Source organism: Dysidea avara, chromosome 8 (genome assembly GCF_963678975.1).
Source record: "Dysidea avara chromosome 8, odDysAvar1.4, whole genome shotgun sequence".
Classification (NCBI taxonomy): domain Eukaryota; kingdom Metazoa; phylum Porifera; class Demospongiae; order Dictyoceratida; family Dysideidae; genus Dysidea; species Dysidea avara.
In genome coordinates, this window is record NC_089279.1 from 17,790,325 (window position 1) to 17,808,855 (window position 18,531).

An 18,531-nucleotide genomic window follows, 5' to 3' on the forward strand; every position below is an offset into this window, starting at 1 on the left:
TATTATATCTGTGTTGTTGCAAGGGTGATATTTTATGTTGTTGCTTGTGCGATGTTATATTTTGTGTTGTTGCACGGGTGATATCGCATGTGTGACATTGCATGTATGATATTGCATGTGTGACATTGCATGCATAATATCGCATGTGTGTTGTTGCATGCAAGATATTGCATGTATGGCATTACATGCATGATATTGTATGGGTGTTGTTGCATCATAGATAATATACACCAACAGGGATTAGTGACGCGCTTAACAACCGTTTGACAATCTTTGTTACAGTCACGTGAAAGTATTACGTAGTACGCTAATGTAAACATGATGTAACGATGGTAACCAAGTACCATGAACGTAGAAGAGACATTGCGAGTACTGTAGAGCATAGTATCTATGTGTAGAGGGAGCTAATGAATGAAGCCAGTCAGGTGCGCAGTTCACTCGAGAAGGTAGATGCTAGAGGCGAATTAGCTGTGGAACTGGAAGAACAAGGAATACGTCCTGGAGTTGCTTCACGTCTTAAAGAAAGAAGATGGTCAGGAATACTTTAAGTCTTTTTCTGAAGCCCTAATATCTTTAGTGCAGTCAGTGCTACACGTAAGTAAGCCAACAACACCAACGCTACTTTGAGAAATGATATGGATGGAACTTGCAGATGTAGCTAAGGGACAACAATATTAGAAGGAATATATAGTGCAAGGCATTAAGCTGTCCTCATATCATGACAGAACCGTTAGTGATGCAACTAACGAACCAGCAATTTTTTGAAGAAACACTGACATCTATGTTCAAGACACACGTGGAACAACCAGCTGAAACACCAACCGAGTTAAAAGTGGGTGAAGAGAATGTATGAGGCGGATATGTGGCAAAGAAACTGTACCAAATATTTTTGAAGCAGAATGGGGAGAAGTATGCAACATTTGTGGAATGTTTGAATAGCAACAACGAAGACTCTATGCATCCAGTGACATCTTTTATGGATTATTAACAGAGGCGGACTATGTGAAGTAAATAACATGATGTTTTTTGCTATTTAAAGAAATTGAAACAACTATACAAGTTAGATTAAGAACTCATCTTGAACAGGGAGTAAATGCCACTGTACAGTCATCTGGAAGAGAAATACTGGGAGTTGTAAAGAGTGATACTGGGATGTTGTAAGCAATAGCATACAGAATGATGAGTAGAAGGCTGAGTACAAACACTTTTCGTGTGTCAGTAGTAAGAAAAAGAAAGGACTCCATAAAGAGTTAAAGATATTATATATAGTACAGTATGATTATTATAGCAGTAATAATAATATTGTTTCTATGGTTTACCATGCTTTCTTTGTGGTAGTGGTGTTTCATTGATTTCAGTATTTTGAAGTAATGCTTTCTGTAGTTTCCATGTGCGGGGTCTGTTGCCACAGTTTCCTGAATTTGTATTGACACCAGTATTCTTTAAAAATGATGACTTGTTGGATTGTCATTGCATCCTCCCTGAGCACACTGTTTACCAAAAAATACCTGTAAGAGATCCTGGCAAAACTTTGTCTTTGCATTAATGCCTGTTGTTTCTCTTCCCAGTTCTTGTGTTGTCTTCCAATTAACACCTTCCTTTATCCCATCAGTACAGATGCAAATAGCTATGCCTGTAATTACTGTACCTGCATGTACGTATTATCACTATAGCCACCAGGAATATGCCCTATGGCTACCTTTACCTGGTAACCTTAAAAACAACTTTATGAGTACAATGTTAATTAATCATTGTGTTAATTACACTCATTAAACAAAGTTATTCACATGTTCACAAGCATGTTTGATAAATTGCTACTATGGGGGAGTGAAAACTACGAAACCCATCATTTCACTTAAAATACTTCACCAAAACAAGGAAATTTTGAAAAATTAAAGTGATAATTACACTTCTTGGAGTTGTAAGCTTGCACTGAAACAATTCTCTTTCTATAAATATCACTTGTTGCTTAGAAAAACTACAATAGTGCTTTTGGGCGGACCCCTTGCATGATGTCATAATTTACGTAATTCGTTCAGCTTTCCATGTGAGCATAAGTAAGAATGCTTACGTGAGAATCTTTCAAGAGTAAGTAGAATACAATATTACAAACGACTTATGAAGTAGCAGCCGCGATGAACGAGCTGAACACTGTCGTTGCTATAGTAGTGGACAGTAGCAACCAAAAAGGCACTTTAATTTGTGGGCGGGTCCACATACAACCGTAACGAGGATTCGCTGTGACATCAGTACGTGTTGCTAAGTTCGTCACTAATCCCTGTTTGGGTATATTATCTATGGTTGCATGCATGATATTCCATGTGTGTTGTTGCATGCATGATGCTGCACACTACGTATTGTAATATTGCACACTTTAATAGAGCATTCACAATGTACTGAAATACTTAATTATCCTGGGAACACTTTAATTAAGCAGTCACAATGTGTGACCTGCTAAGCAAAAACTTGTCATTTCACACATTCCTTGAATTCCATTTTGTTGCTTCTCTGTTATCTATAGTAACAAAGGAGTAGACACTCAAGGTTTTAGCCTTTTGAGGTGAATAGTAATGGATTTACAGTGTTGGAACATGAGTATGTAACTTCGATTTGTACAGCAACAATATGGCACATAAAACTACAGGTGCTTATTTAATCGATCATAACTTATGACTGACACAAGCTATGAAGATGGAGTTTGGCTCAGCCTGTTCACCATGCACTGGCACATCGATTGAGGTATAGTGATTTCCCTGTATGTCTTCATGCGGACAAACCATTTCAACAAGAAATGACAATCGTAAACTTTATTTCTATTGCATTGTAAGTAAACACCCATAACTCACATGCTGTAAACAAGATTTTCTTACTTGTCATGAACAGGATAATCTGATGGTATGTATATAGATTTCTATTAATGTGAGCTTTTTTCACATATCAAAATGGGAATATTTTTTTTATGTAGCATGCACGCCAATATTTCACCTAGTATTTTTTTCAGTGCATTTTTATAGCAAAATAGAGAACTTTTTTTAGCATCTTTTTTTCACATAGACATATACAACCATATTTTACATAATAAATAAAACATTGAAATAAAAAATCAACAGTCAAGCTGTACCTCTCCTTCAGCAACAGCCAGGGATGCATCATTTTCCATCACTGGGTGTCCAGCTGAAGAGCGGCTGCTCCGAATGCACATCATGGCACATCTCAACATAGCAAAAGGGATTTGACATCATAGCCAACCCATAACTACTGAATAACTTTCCTCCCATTTTTGACTTACATGCTCAGCCAGCTGTTTATAAAAAACAGTTGTCTCACGACCCATACGACCCAAGGATGACAACACCAAGGGAGTAAACACACCATGCTCAACTTCATGCACATGTTCACAGTACTCATGTTTCTTTGATGATTCAAATGGAGGACAGAGATGCAGAACGGTAGGAGGATGCATTGAGATAAAATACCCTAACATCACAAAAGGCATCCTGATGAGCTGTCCAGGCCTCAAACCAGTATGAGCACCATCATCCACATTTGCTGTGCGGTGGGAAAAGTTCTCACCATTCAAAGGTTGCAAAGCTGGTTCAACAGAAACATTATGACAAACTTCAGTTTAAAAAAAGGCAGTCAAGTCACAAATCTCATTGTGGTGGATTGTTGAAAAACCACCTGTTGGACATATCATAGCAAAATAGAAAATGGCTGATTTTCGCTCAGCAGATCACAAATACTGGAATACTCTAAAAGAACTGTCAATTATTTTCTTATTGACTATCTTGCTGGTAGCACTCCAATAGAGCAGTCACAAGTACTACATTACTCCTATATTGCAGTCAAGAATTTTGTGGATGATTATCTTACTAGGGCCTGCATGTTGTTGCATGCGCATGATGAATCACGTGAAACACAGGAGTTGGTTGTCTCTGCTGGTTCACCTGCTTCTCTTTGTTCTACTATAGTAGAAGTGATTGTTTATTACTGTGATTTGATTAGGGGAAGCGTATTCTACAAATTAAGGAAATCAAGCACCCAGAGGTAACTCAACCTCTCCAGCAACCTCACACAAATAAAGTAGAATATGGAACTTGCGTTACTTGCAATAAACGAATGACAGATTATTCATTTGAGTGTGTTTGGCACAACAAGTGGCAACACAGAAGTTGCATCAAGGGCAATATGGTGCCCTGTTTGACTTACCATACAATTGTTTTGTTCTGGTTGCATCTACAAGTTTCCCAGTCTCCTTGTGGCTTATGACAGGACTAATGAAGCTTGTGACATTATTGAAACCAAGTTGAACTCTGTGCAAGTAGAGCTTTCAAATCGATTGAGGAGTTGGCCAAGAAAGTAAATGGTTTATCATCTAAAGTTTTCGCCACAATATACTGGAGCTTGATACTGATATGGTAGCAGAAGACACCTACCACACAGCAAACACATATCTGTCGAATCAGTTGCACAGCTATTGTATCGGGTGAAGTGGAAATTAAATTTGATAGCACATAATATGCCAGAACCTACCTCAACAGAACTGAGTCCAAGTCTGGAAAAATAAGGATACTCAGAATGTTACTGTCATTTAATTTCAATAAATGAGCCATGGAAAATATAAAGGGACCTTAGGGTGTAAAGTAGAAATTTACAATACAAGACACCTAATTATCTGAACAAGTGTAAAAATTTCACTATTACTAAATATGTCATTGCTGATGTACTGTCCATTGTAAAAATTTTGTGGTACATTTAAAACATCAATGTATTTTTAAAAATTACAGGTATGTTGTCAGTTTGCTTGTGTATTATTGCATGTGTGATTTTGCATGCATGATATTACATACGTGATAGTGCATGCATGTTATTGCATCTGTGATTTTGCATGCGTGTTGTTGCATCTGTGCATGCATGTTATTGCATCTGTGCATGCATGTTGTTGCATATGTGATGTTGCATATGTGATGTTGCATGGATGTTATTGCATGTGTGTGCGATAAAAAGTGGTGAAACAAGAGACGAAAGCATTACAGCATAGCTTGGTGGGAAAATCCCTCCTAACTGTTATAACATACCAATGAAGGGATTTTCTCACAGAGCTATGCTGTAATACCATCATTCATCTCTTGTTTCAATAATTAAGTTGTTTTTTGACATATTTGTGCTGAGCAATCTGCATACTAGCTCCTCAGTCTAGTTTGTTTGCTTTGTAGTGTTATTGAATGGATGAAATATTGGATGAATATTAGCATTAGACCACTGTGTGATGAGATAGGGCTGTATGCTGAAATGATTCAAAAGATTTTATTGGAAATTAACATGCTACCTACATGACACATCACGGCACGTTACTGCATGCCCTACACAAACCACCCTTCCACCGCACCGAGCTCTATTCACATTACTTCACATGATAACTACATAGAAACATCACTTCACTTGATCAACATACATGCATATACATACTTACAACTCTTTGGGGGAGGTAGGGCAATGCAGGTGAGGCGTGTATTGCTTGAAGGGACAACGTGTGTTATCACTGTCGCAGTTGTGCCATGCAAACTATATTTGGTGCCATCTTTGATGTAACTTAACATTGACATTCATAACGCCCAACAGTGCTTACTCCCAACAGTACCAACGCCCAAAGGTGTCTGTGCCTAATTGTAACCATACCCAGCAGTGCCTACGCCCAACAGTACTTACAGCCTACAGTACCTACACCCAACATTACAACACTTTAGCCTTACCAACATTTAGTCACAGCGCACACTACAAACATTCAGTCGCAACAAACATTACAAACATTCAATCGCAACAAACATTACCAACATTTAATCGCAACAAACACTACAAACATTTAGTCACAACAAACATTACGAACATTCAGTCGCAACAAACATTACGCACATCGCAACAAATAACCACATGTAATCGCAACACGCAACCACATTTAGTCGCAACAAACATCATACATATAATCGCAACATATAAGTACATATAATCGCAACACATAACCCCATTTAGGCACATTTAGTCGCAGCAACCATAACCATAGTTTGAACATAATATTTAATGGTGGATTGCAACAGTGATAACACACACATCTTTGGACTATATTAGGTGTTACCTAAGTTCAGCAATTTGCGCCCAATTTCCCCCAAAGTAGTTGTTAATAGTAGTACGAAAGTACAACACATCATGAGGTACGTTTCTGTGAAACTAAGTGACATCAATGGATCACAATCAGATTTATTTTCAACACCACTACCGTACTCATGCATACACTGAATAGAACAGCATGAGTAACAAAATTCTGTCTGTACTCTGATTTATCACACCACCACTCTTTACTGATAGATTATTACTATGTTATAATGACTGCCACCCGTGATGATAAACTACCCTTAGTAACCGTGCATTTCATAATCGATGAATGATGTAATGTATATAATAATGGTACAATCCCTATTGATCTGTATATTGTTGTCACAGTGGTTGTGTTGATACCATAGATGATGTCTACCACTACCGGGATTAGTCAACAAGCTGTACTGCTACCCCATTAAAATAGCTCCTAATGTACTGATGATGAGATTTGATGACCAATAATTTCTATTTATTATGGCTATGACATGTCACAATGGAAGCCTGACCAGTGACGGTTGGAGTGCCGTCAGCGATCTGTGTTGACGCGTCAGCCTGCGGTTTCAAAGCGTCATGGAGGCGTTGTGATAATACGGCCTTATTTCCCGTATGGCGTAGGTTTCTGGACTTTAATTCTTGTTGTAACGCTGCCACGGTGAGGGACTTAAGTTGCGCCAACGAAGCCGACGGCCAAGTTGATGGGGTAGCGGGGTCAAAGGTTGCCCGAGAGTCAGCTCTAGTGATTCGTCAAGTTTTCAGCATGTTGAGTAGTTTGTGTAAGTAATTGTTTATAGCCCTATCGGTATTGTTGCTGAGTTACCGCAAGTTGATTGGTGGCTAAAGACTTGGGACGAGCGGAGTTAATTTAGCTAGCAGGCTCACTAGTTTCACCGGTACGCGGTGAGTTGATAGATAATTAATGCGATATAATGTGAATAATTAAAAACAGTTAGCTACACAGTGTTTGTGACTTAGCTGGTTTTGTAGCAGAGCTGTAGATTCCAAGTTGATGATGAGAGTTCCACTGGCGTGGCCAATTGTTCACAGTCCACTTCGTATGACTTCTGTGGCAAACTTTTCTAGTTAGATCTCTAATAGCTGAGGAACTGAAATCGAGCCCCAAACGCACAGATGACACAAATAGACAATTATGGTAAATACAACTCAATTCCGCTAATATATGGAGAATGTGGAATTTAATTATGATGTGCACTTATGCAACCAGGTGACAGATGGTGCTATAACTTGATTTCTGCTCCTGACCCACCACTCCAGGAAGCCAGCCTGTTAACTTTTGTTTGTTGTTCAGGCAACAAACTCCATTTATTAGCCTAGATGGGATTACAGAAGGTGTCATGAAGTAGAACACTGAATACTTACATATGCATACACATCACATGCTTAGGCTATATTTAGAACATATTGTTGTAGTTCACGTGAGATTGAGTAGTGTGCATTAGAGTGTTGTATCCGGCGTGATTGTATCGCTCCGCTGTTTGGCAATCCTGGTTTGAAGTAGACGGCTCTCATCGCAGCCCCCTTCTTCCATCCCTACATTTACTGGTGCTGTAACCAGGATATTCGCTTGTCTCCCGATTTTTTTTCTAACCAATCACTTAGAAGTCGTGGTACCGTGGCATTCCTCTTAATGGTACCACAAAAGGCAAGCGATATCCTGTGTTAGAATTGTTGTTTGTTCGTCATTACCTGTAGGCTATGGAAAATTCAAGAAACTCGCCAACTCACGCAAGGCCTTCCGGATACATCTCAAGAAACTCCTTTCGAAGGCTGCCGACCTGATTGAACGTCAACGTAGCAAACTATCAGAATCTGATTTGCCATCCGTTACTGAATTACGTGACCTACGTGATCAAATTCAGAGGAAAGATGAACTAATCTCCGCCTTGGACGCTGAAATATTGAAACATATCAAGGACGAAGAAGAGCTAGTAACGGAGGTTTGCGAGGCAGAAGACATTAAAGAATCCATATTAACCAGCATTGCTCACGTCACACATATCATTGACACACTATCTGCTACTGTTAGTGAGCCCACTCCAGTAATTACTCAATCTGACACCAGTACCACACAGACGTTAGTCGAGCCTTCCACTGCAGACCCCACAAGTGTTGAGCACCCCCCTCCCACAAGTGTTGAGCAACCCCCTCCAAGTGATCTACCCACTTCAGTTACCCATGTTGCGTCACCTACAGTAGTCTCAGCAAGTCATGATATAACACGGCTTCCTAAGCTCAGCATTCCTACATTTGCAGGAGACACACTAGAATGACAGTCCTCTTGGGATTGCTTTGATGCTGCAGTGCACCGTAATCCTTCAATTACTGGTGTCCAGAAACTGAATTATCTACGAGCACAGTTGCGAGGAACAGCACTTAGAGTCATTGCTGGACTCCCCCTAACTAATGAGAATTACAACCATTCAGTAGCACTGCTCAAAGAAAGGTACGGTGAAACTCACAAGCTTACTGATGCACACATGCAGGCACTAGTGGAGTTAAACAGTCCAAGCAACAACTTGTCATCACTCCAGCTGTTTTATGATTCTGTCCAGAGCCATGTCCGAAGTCTAGAGTCCCTGGGAACTCCACAGGATATGTATGGATCCATGCTTGTTCCCACCATTTTAAGGAAACTACCAGCTGAAGTACGGAGGAACCTTGCCAGATCACATGGAACAGAGAAATGGACATTGACTGAACTACAGAGTTCCGTTTTACAGGAATTGCGGATCCTTGAGATGGGAGCAGACTACTCCAGCACCAACACTCTTCACACCCCAACTGGTGCATTTCTAACCAATGTAGACCGACGACAGTCACACGAGCAGCACAGCTCTCTGCTCAGCAAGAAGTTTTACACATTTTGCAAATCACCTAACCACTTGACATCAAGGTGTGATGTAGTAATAGATACACAGAAACGGATTGAGGTGGTCAGGAAAGAGAATCTTTGTTTCAATTGCCTAGGCCATCACAAGGTATCACAGTGTCAATCCAAATATCGGTGCAAGTCATGTAAACGAAAACACCATACCACCTTTTGTGATACCAAGACCACATTTAAACAAGAATCACCAACAGACAAACCTCCAGAATCAGCCAACACTACTACTACTGGGACAGACACAATAGCTTCCCTCATAACTCCTGTCATACCTCTAGACAACACCTCCACACATAGTTTGATGTCACCAAATTCCGCCAAATGCTTACTGAAGACAGCTGTTACAAATGTGCAAACTGGTTATCACCGTTGCAGTGCTAACATATTATTTGATGAGAGTGCACAACACTCATTTATTTCTCAAGAGCTAGCTGACCAATTGAATATATGCTCACAAGGAAGTGTCACAACAGCAACATCATCATTTGGAGGGACCTCAACTCTTAATACACTGCAATACACTAACATTGAACTGATCACCAGAGCTGGAGACACAATAACTCTATCAGTTTTAATAGTTCCCAAGATAGCCACACCACTGAGGATACCAAGCCTGTTATACCAATCAATTGAAGACTTCCCGTACTTGCAAGAGCTGGATTTGGCACACCCCATCACCCATACCTCAGATTTTGAGATCACTCTTCTAATTGGTGCTGATTTCTACTGGTCCATAGTACAGGACCAGATCATTCGGGGAATGGGCCAACTGCAGTCCGGTCGAAGCTTGGTTATCTACTCTCTGGCCCTATATCATCATCTGAGAATACCAGAGATCTCCAAGTATTTCATACAGCTATCCATCCCATTGAAGACAGTTTCAGCATCTCACAATTTTGGGATGTTGAATCAGCACAGGTACATTGCCTTCACCAAAGCCACTACTGGTCAATTCATTTTTCACTTCGTATCTCAAGTCCTCTATCAGTCGCACACCAGATGGTTCCACTGTTGCTAAGTTCCCGTGGAAGGACAATCATCCCCCATTGCCTTCTAACCGCAAGGTATGCGAAGGTCGAGCTCGATCCCTAGCTCGCAAGCTTAGCCACACTCCAGACCTAATGACACTGTATGGGGACATAATAGCTGATCAACTGAAACGTGGCTTTATTGAACAAGTTGAAGTATCCCACATCCCAGAAGAATGTCATTTCATTCCTCACCACCCTATAAAGAAGGACTCTACCACAACACCCTTAAGGATTGTCTACAACTGCAGTTGTCGTCAATCTCCAACACAACCAAGTCTGAATGACTGCCTTCAAGTAGGTCCACCCTTCATTAATGACCTATCCGCAATCCTCATCAGATCCCATGCTCACAGTATTGGCATTGTCACTGATATTGAGAAGGCGTTTCTGCACGTACACCTTGCTGAGAAGGATAGACATTTCACATACTTTGTTTGGCTATCTGAGCCCAGTGATCCAGAAAGTGAGTTTATTGTTTATCATTTCAGAGTTGTAATGTTTGGGTCAGTGAGCTCCCCGTTCATGCTTGGTGCTGCACTGTACAAGTTGCTTCTTACAGATGGCTCAGCAGTTGCTAAGGATATCCAGCAGAATATTTATGTCGACAATGTTGTCTCAGGTTTTCAAATGCAGATGCTGCCACAGACTACTATCATCAGTCACGTAAGATTATGTCAGCAGCCAGATTCAACTTACGCAGTTGGGCATCCAATCACAATGCCAATACTACTCTAGCTCAGCAAGACAGGATTGCAGACAATCGTGCCACTGTTAATGTATTAGGCTTACTGTGGAGCACAGACACAGACACGTTATCCCTTAACCCAAAGGAATCAACATCTACACAGCACACCTTAATTACAAAGAGAGATGTTCTTAAGGATGTATCCAGACTGTTTGACCCCTTGGATTCGTTACACCTATCACAATGTTATTTAAGGTTTTCTTACAAGAGCTGTGGCAACACAAACTCTACTGGGATGAACCCCTACCTGATGACCTCAGAGAACAGTGGCTGACTATTGCTAGCAATTTTTCATCGTGCTACAAGTTTTCTATTGCCAGACACTATCTCAACCCAGATGCTGTTTCTAGACAATTACACGTGTTTGTGGATGCTAGCAAGAAAGGCTATGGTGCTGTCGCTTACCTTTTTTTAGATGGACAGTCATCCCTTGTCATGTCCAAGACTCGGGTTACACCTATTAAAGAGTTGACTCTACCAAAGCTGGAACTCATGGCAGCAGTGATTGGCACCAGATTACTCAAACTTATACTAGATTCATTGTCACCCCTCTGGTCTGGGACACCCATCCACATGTGGTCAGATAGCCAAATAGTTCTATACTGGATTCATAGCTCAAAACGTTTACCACAGTTTGTATCTCACTGTGTAACAGAAATCCAGCAATCAGTTCCATAAACATCATGTAGATACTGTCCGACCAGTGACAATCCAGCTGATCTCCTTACTAGAGGACTCACAGATGAACAATTTAATGCTAACATCAACCTCTGGATGCATGGTCCGACTTGGATACACAACCAACAACAGTGGCCCACATGGCATCATTCCTCAGTTTCACACCTACATGCTGTAGCAGCTATCAGTGATGAATTTCAACCCCGAGAAAAACCACCGTTTACAACTGGTTTACATCAGATTATCAGTGTATCTAACCACAGCACTTTAAGTCGCCTTCTTGCAACCACAGCATATGTTCATAGATTCATTTTCAATCTACGCAATCCAGGATGCAAGTACACCGGTCCCCTCACAGCCACTGAAATGAACAATGCCAGGACAGCATGGGTAAGGGATTGTCAGAGAGAGGTGTACTGGAAGGAACTATGCAGTCTTACAAACACCTCACAGAACAAGAAACGGCTACCATTAGTAAGGCAGCTCCGTCTATTTCTCAACAAAGAAGGTGTTATCAGGTGTGGAGGCCGAATCCATAATGCACCTCTGACAGAGCTTGCAAGATTCCCATATCTCATACCTCCCAAGCACCCATTCACAGCTCTAGTCATATTTAGTGTTCACTCTTCAATGTATCATACAGGGGTCATTGGCACACTTACTGCAATTAGACAGATTTACTGCATTCCAACAGGTATACAGTATGTAAAGGCATTACTTCACAGATGCACCACTTGCAAGAGGCATAGTGGCAAGCCATACAGTGCCCCTGATCCACCACCACTGCCAAAGACTAGAACACTGGATGCTCCACCCTTTACAATAACAGGAATTGACTTTACTGGTGCATTGTATGTGCGACAGGACTCTAATGAACTAAAGGTATGCATATGTTTGTTTACCTGTGCCACCACTAGGGGTATTCACCTAGAAGTAGTGACGGACCTGTCCACTGAGACATTTCTGTTGGCTTTCCGCAGATTTGTCAGTCGGAAATCTCTCCCAACAGTAGTTATGTCTGACAATGCTTCCACATATATGTCTGCTGCAACAGAGCTATACAACCTGTTCAATTCCAAGACACTTGCTACATCACTTGAAAGACAAGGTGTGGAATGGAAATTCATCCCTAAGAAGGCTCCCTGATTCGGGGGGTTTTGGGAGAGATTAGTTGGATTAACAAAGAATTGCTTGAAGAAAGTCCTAGGTAGAACACATATTAGCCTAACTACACTTAAACGATGGTGGTAGAGATTGAAGCTGTCTTAAATGACAGACCACTCACTTACCTTTCTGATGACCCTTGTGATCCTGTACCACTTACACCGTCACATCTCCTATACGGCAGGAGGATTACCAGAGTTCATCATGAACTTGTTTCTGATGTGCATGATGGAGATTATGGTGACACCTCAGATGTAAGCAAGAGAGCAAGAGTCCTTGCACACCTTTTGGAACACTTTAGACAGAGATGGAAGCAAGAGTATCTCACCTCATTACGTGAATTTCACAAACACTCAGGGAACAACATACAGAAGATCAGCATCGGTGATGTTGTTTTAGTCCATGATGAGGGACCACGGATACAATGGAAGCTTGCAGTTATAGAGAAACTGAACAAAGGTGGAGATGGTATGATTCATTCAGCAGACATCCGAACCAGCACTGGGAAAACAAACAGACCGATTGTGAAGCTTTACCCACTAGAAGTAGCAACTAATGATCCTGAACCTGTTAACACTACAGCAGTTGAAGAACAAGATGGAAGAGCTTCTGTTAACAGACCCCCAAAGCGAACTGCCGCCAAGAAAGCAACCAGACAGATCACAGAATGGACTAAGTTGCTAGCCCCCCCCTGGAGGATGTCATGAAGTAGGACACTGAATACTTACATATGCATACACATCACATGTTTAGGCTATATTTAGAACATATTGTTGTAGTTCATGTGAGATTGAGTAGTGTGCGTTAGAGTGTTGTATCCAGCGTGATTGTATCGCTCCGCTGTTTGGCAATTTTGGCTTGAAGTAGACGGCTCTCATTGCAGCCCCCTTCTTCCATCCCTACAGAAGGCATTGCTCTAGAATTAAGCTAAGTTTGTAGAAGCAATAATTTTTCCTGTTGTAAATTTGATACATGGTTGAAAGCACTATGTCCAATTTCTTACCTGTAGACATGTTAAGAATAGTTTTAGTGGTGGTTTATACGAACAATTTGAGTTGGTCTAGTGTTATAAAATGTAAAATTCACTAGCTAATTTTCCCTTCAGTGTCATTAAAATGGGCTGAATTTTAATGACATTACTATAGCATACCATTACATGTATATGGCTTGTTTAGTGCTGGCTGCAAATGCATAGCTTTGTAGTGGTAGTATATAGTAAAGCCTGCAGGTTGTTTCTGTGTGCGCATGTGTGTTATCACACTATATTGGTGAGAAATAGTGGGGAAAAGCAATGAAATGGCCTTGTGCTATTGTATTAAGTAGTGATTCAGATTCTGATTCAGAAGGATGACAACTTGAACAAAAGAGCAGTCATTCACGCACGAAGTCATTGCAAGTAGAGCTTTCAAATCGATTGAAGGAGTTGGCCGAGAGAGTAAATGATTTACCTTCTAAGGTTCACCACAATTTACTGTAGCTTGATACTGATTATGGTAGCAAAAGACACCCACCCCACAGCAAACACATATCTGTCGAATTGATTGCACAGCCATTGTATTGGGAGAAGTGGAAACTAAATTTGATAGTATATACATAATATGGCAGAGTCTACCTCAACAGAAGCCTAAGTCTGGAAAAGTAAGGATTCTCAGAATGTTACTGTCTTATTCAATAAATGAGCCATGGAAAATAAAAAGGGACCTTAGTATGTAAAGTAAAAATTGCCTAATTATCTGAACAAGTATAAATTTTTCACTATTACTAAGTATGTCATTACTGATGTTCTACCCATTATATCAGACAAAATTTTGTGGTATATTTAAAACACCAATGTATATTTTAAAAATTACAGGTATGTCGTGAGTTTACTTGCGTATTATTGCATGTGTAATTTTGCATGCACGATATTACATACGTGATGTTGCATGCGTGATGTTGCATGCGTGATGTGATGTTGCATGTGTGATATTGCATGTGTGTTGTTGTATGCATGCAGGCATGTTATTACATGCATGATGTTACATGTGTGATATTGCATGCATGATGTTGCATGTGTGTTCTTTGGTTTACATGCATGATGTTGCATGTGTGTTATTACATGCATGATGTTGCATGTGTGATATTACATGCATGATGTTGCATGTGTGATATTGCATGCATGATGTTGCATGTGTGATATTACATGTATGATGTTGCATGTGTGTTATTACATGCATGATGTTGCATGTGTGATATTACATGCATGATGTTGCATGTGTGATATTACATTCATGATGTTGCATGTGTGATATTACATGCATGATGTTGCATGTGTGATATTGCATGCATGATGTTGCATGTGTGATATTACATGCATGATGTTGCATGTGTGATATTGCATGCATGATGTTGCATGTGTGATATTACATTCATGATGTTGCATGTGTGATATTACATGCATGATGTTGCATGTGTGATATTACATTCATGATGTTGCATGTGTGATATTACATGCATGATGTTGCATGTGTGATATTGCATGCATGATGTTGCATGTGTGTTAATACATGCATGATGTTGCATGTGTGTTATTACATGCATGATGTTGCATGTGTGATATTACATGCATGATGTTGCATGTGTGTTATTTCATGCATGATGTTGCATGTGTGATATTACATGCATGATGTTGCTTGTGTGATATTGCCATCATGATGTTGCATGTGTGATATTACATGCATGATGTTGCATGTGTGATATTGCATGCATGATGTTGCATGTGTGATATTGCATGCATGATGTTGCATGTGTGATATTACATGCGTGATATTACATGTATGATGTTGCATGTGTAATTTTGCATACATGATTTTTCATGCATGTTGTTGTATGCGTGATTTTGCATATGTGTCATTGCATATGTGATTCTTCTTGCATGATTTTGCATGCGTGTAGCAGCGTGTTGTTGCATGCGTGTAGCAGCGTGTTGTTGCATGCGTGTAGCAGCGTGTTGTTGCATGCGTGATATTGCATATTTATTGTTGCTGTTGCATGGGTGATTTTGCATGCATGTTGTTGCATGCATGATTTTGCATGTGTTGTTATAAAGGGATCCAAGCGATAAAAAAGTATTATAGCATAGCTTGATGGGAAAATCCCTCCCAACTGTTACAACATAGCAATGAAGGGATTTTCTCATAGAGCTATGCTAATACCATCATTCATCTCTTTTTTCAATAATTTTTATCATTTGGATCCCTATGGCAACTATAAATCTGATCTAAAACAGCCAAGCTGTAAATGAGGGTGCAGCTCCCTAAAAGCCATGGTAAAAATGATGTGAAATCGCAAGAAATAGATGGCTATGATTGTAGGTAAATGGCTTGCCATTTTTACAATTTTTCCCATTTACCTACCATCACAGCCATTTCTTGGCCACCAACTTGGATTTCATATCTGTTTTCACCATAAGCTTTTAGGAGGCTGCACCTTTTTGTACAGCTTGACTGTTTTGGATTAGATACCACTTCTTTTTTTTGTATTTGTATACTCCAAGTGGGAACTTTTGGGCTTCTGTTTACCTGCCTTTTCTTCACTATAGGAAATTGGTAAAGATTCCTTTCAAACCACAAAAAAGGCATTTTTTGATGGTTACACCATCTACCCAGCAATTTACAACTTAATCCTTTAAGGGCTGGGTTTGCTTGACAGAAGTTTGATCTTATTTTACGCGAATGATTGGTCAGAACTCTGTGATTGTTCATCAAATTCCCACCAAACTTGGTACTGAGATTCAGGCCCTTTTAGTATAAGTTTCAGCTAATTTAAAGCTCCTTGGTATACCCCTGCATCTACCCCTTATTTATTTCCTGTACATTTTTCTTGAACCATAAGGTGTATAAATCATCATCATCAGGAGAAAACAACAAAAAAGGAAAATGTTGTTTGTCATATCTTGGGGACAATTTTCTTTAAATTTGATATGTAGATTCCCCTACCTGGTGGAAACTTCTGTTCAACTAATTTCTCTCACTATCTAAAGTAGTTTATTCTCCCCCCTGCTTTGCTCAAGCTGACTTTGCTTCAGCCTACAAGCTTGACTCTTAGTCATAACCATGAAAGACACTTTACCCAATCCAACATAAGTATACAACACTACGTGGCAGCTTGTTGGACACTGTTTCCTCCACAGTAACCACTTCCCCTGCGCACTGATCTCTACACTAGCAACAGAGTAAGTTACTGCATCTCCATGTGCATACTGTACAGTAATAATCCACCCTTTCCTTACTCCACAAAACATAGCATCACCATAGGCATCTCCAGGATTTTTGGTTACTGGTTTCTGATCAGGAGCATAGTTAGACTTTTGGTGAAGACCAAAAAAAGTTAACTGCCTGCTGAGAATAACTGTCCTCCACTAACTATATTATATTAATATCACTGATAAAGTGCATAAAAATCCTTACATACAGGTAACTTGCTACAGTGCTTCTATAATACTGTAACTGTTTTATTAGAGTGATTGACTGCTCTATTAGAGTACCTCGATCTGAACATCTTGTGCCTTTGTAAATCAATGCAATATATTTTTAATATACTTCACCGGTTTCTGGAAACCTCAGAAACCCCTGAGCCTTCTCTAATCACACTGCTTATCCACATACACCACCATTGTAATAATTATACTAGGGGCTTTTCATTCTTTTTGATTTCTTCTCCACCTTAACTACATCCTTCTCACTTCAAGGAAGCAGATAAACTCTTCTTAGAAAATTTATTGTAATATTTTCTTTGATGTCTGAGGTTACTAAATCCAATAGAAACCTGTGGTGAGGTTACTAAATAGTTAGTAATCTGTGTGCTCACCAGTGGTTGTTTACTACATTCATGAAATGAAAATTGGCAAATCCAAAAACAAAATGTCCTTATTCTCATCCCTTCTATACTAACTCCTCAATCTAGTTTGTTTGCTTTGTAGTGTTATTGAATGGATGGATTATTGGATGAATATTAGCAATACACCACTGTGTGATGAGATAGGGCTGTATACTGAAATGATTCAAAGATTTTATTGGTCTAGATGGGATTACTGAAGGCATTGCTCTAGAATTAAGCTGAAGCAATAATTTTCCCTATTGTAAGTTTGATACATGGTTGAAAGCACTGCGTCCAGTTTCTTACCTGTAGATGTGTTAAGAATAGTTTTAGTGGTTTATATGAATTTTGAGTTGGTCTAGTGTTATAAAAATGTAAAAATCACCAGCTAATTTTCCCTTCAGTGCCATTAAAATGGGCCTAAATTTTAATGACATTACTAAAGCATACTGTTAATTGTATATGGCTTGTTAGTGCTGGCTGCAAATGCATAACTTTGTAGTGCTAGTAGATAGTGAAACCTGCAGGATGTTTCTGTGTGCACATGTGTGTTATCACGCTGTATTGGTGAGAAATAGTGGGGAAAAGCAATGAAATGGCCTTGTGCTATTGTATTAAGTAGTGATTCAGATTCTGATTCAGAAGGATGACAACTTGACAAAAGAGCAGTCATTCACACATGAAGTCTGGTGCAGCTACTTATTTAAGCAGTTTCAAGGATTCATGGAGCAAGGAATGGCGATTCATAAGGAAAGGCACCACTGTTTACCACTTTTGGTGTGATGTATGCAGAACAGAGAGATCTTGTGGCCACAAAGGAAGAGGAGATGTAGAACAGCATGTGTTGTCCAGTGGGCATCAAAAGAAGTTCAGAACAGTGAAATCTAGCCACAGAATACCTCAATACTTTACTGCCTCTCCAACTGTGGATTCCATGACACTGCAGGAAGCTAAAACTAGAAGAGCTGAAGTAAATGTAGCAACTGCACTGGCAAAGCACA

General features: G+C 39.9%; 2 protein-coding genes across 2 annotated transcripts; both read left to right on the plus strand.

Annotated features, from left to right (window-relative positions):
* The first annotated feature begins 407 nt into the window (after positions 1-407).
* LOC136264817 (uncharacterized) lies at positions 408-12,655 on the plus strand. Its single transcript, XM_066059584.1, has 8 exons — positions 408-532; positions 6,769-6,926; positions 7,864-8,322; positions 8,473-9,973; positions 10,044-10,625; positions 10,706-10,970; positions 11,027-11,463; positions 11,521-12,655. The coding sequence occupies exons 1-8, from the start codon at positions 408-410 to the stop codon at positions 12,653-12,655; spliced, it is 4,662 nt and encodes a 1,553-aa protein (XP_065915656.1).
* A 95-nt stretch (positions 12,656-12,750) lies between these two features.
* LOC136264818 (uncharacterized) lies at positions 12,751-13,380 on the plus strand. The gene has a single exon (XM_066059585.1). It carries the CDS (start codon positions 12,751-12,753, stop codon positions 13,378-13,380), a length of 630 nt encoding a protein of 209 aa, XP_065915657.1.
* Positions 13,381-18,531: the final 5,151 nt, after the last annotated feature.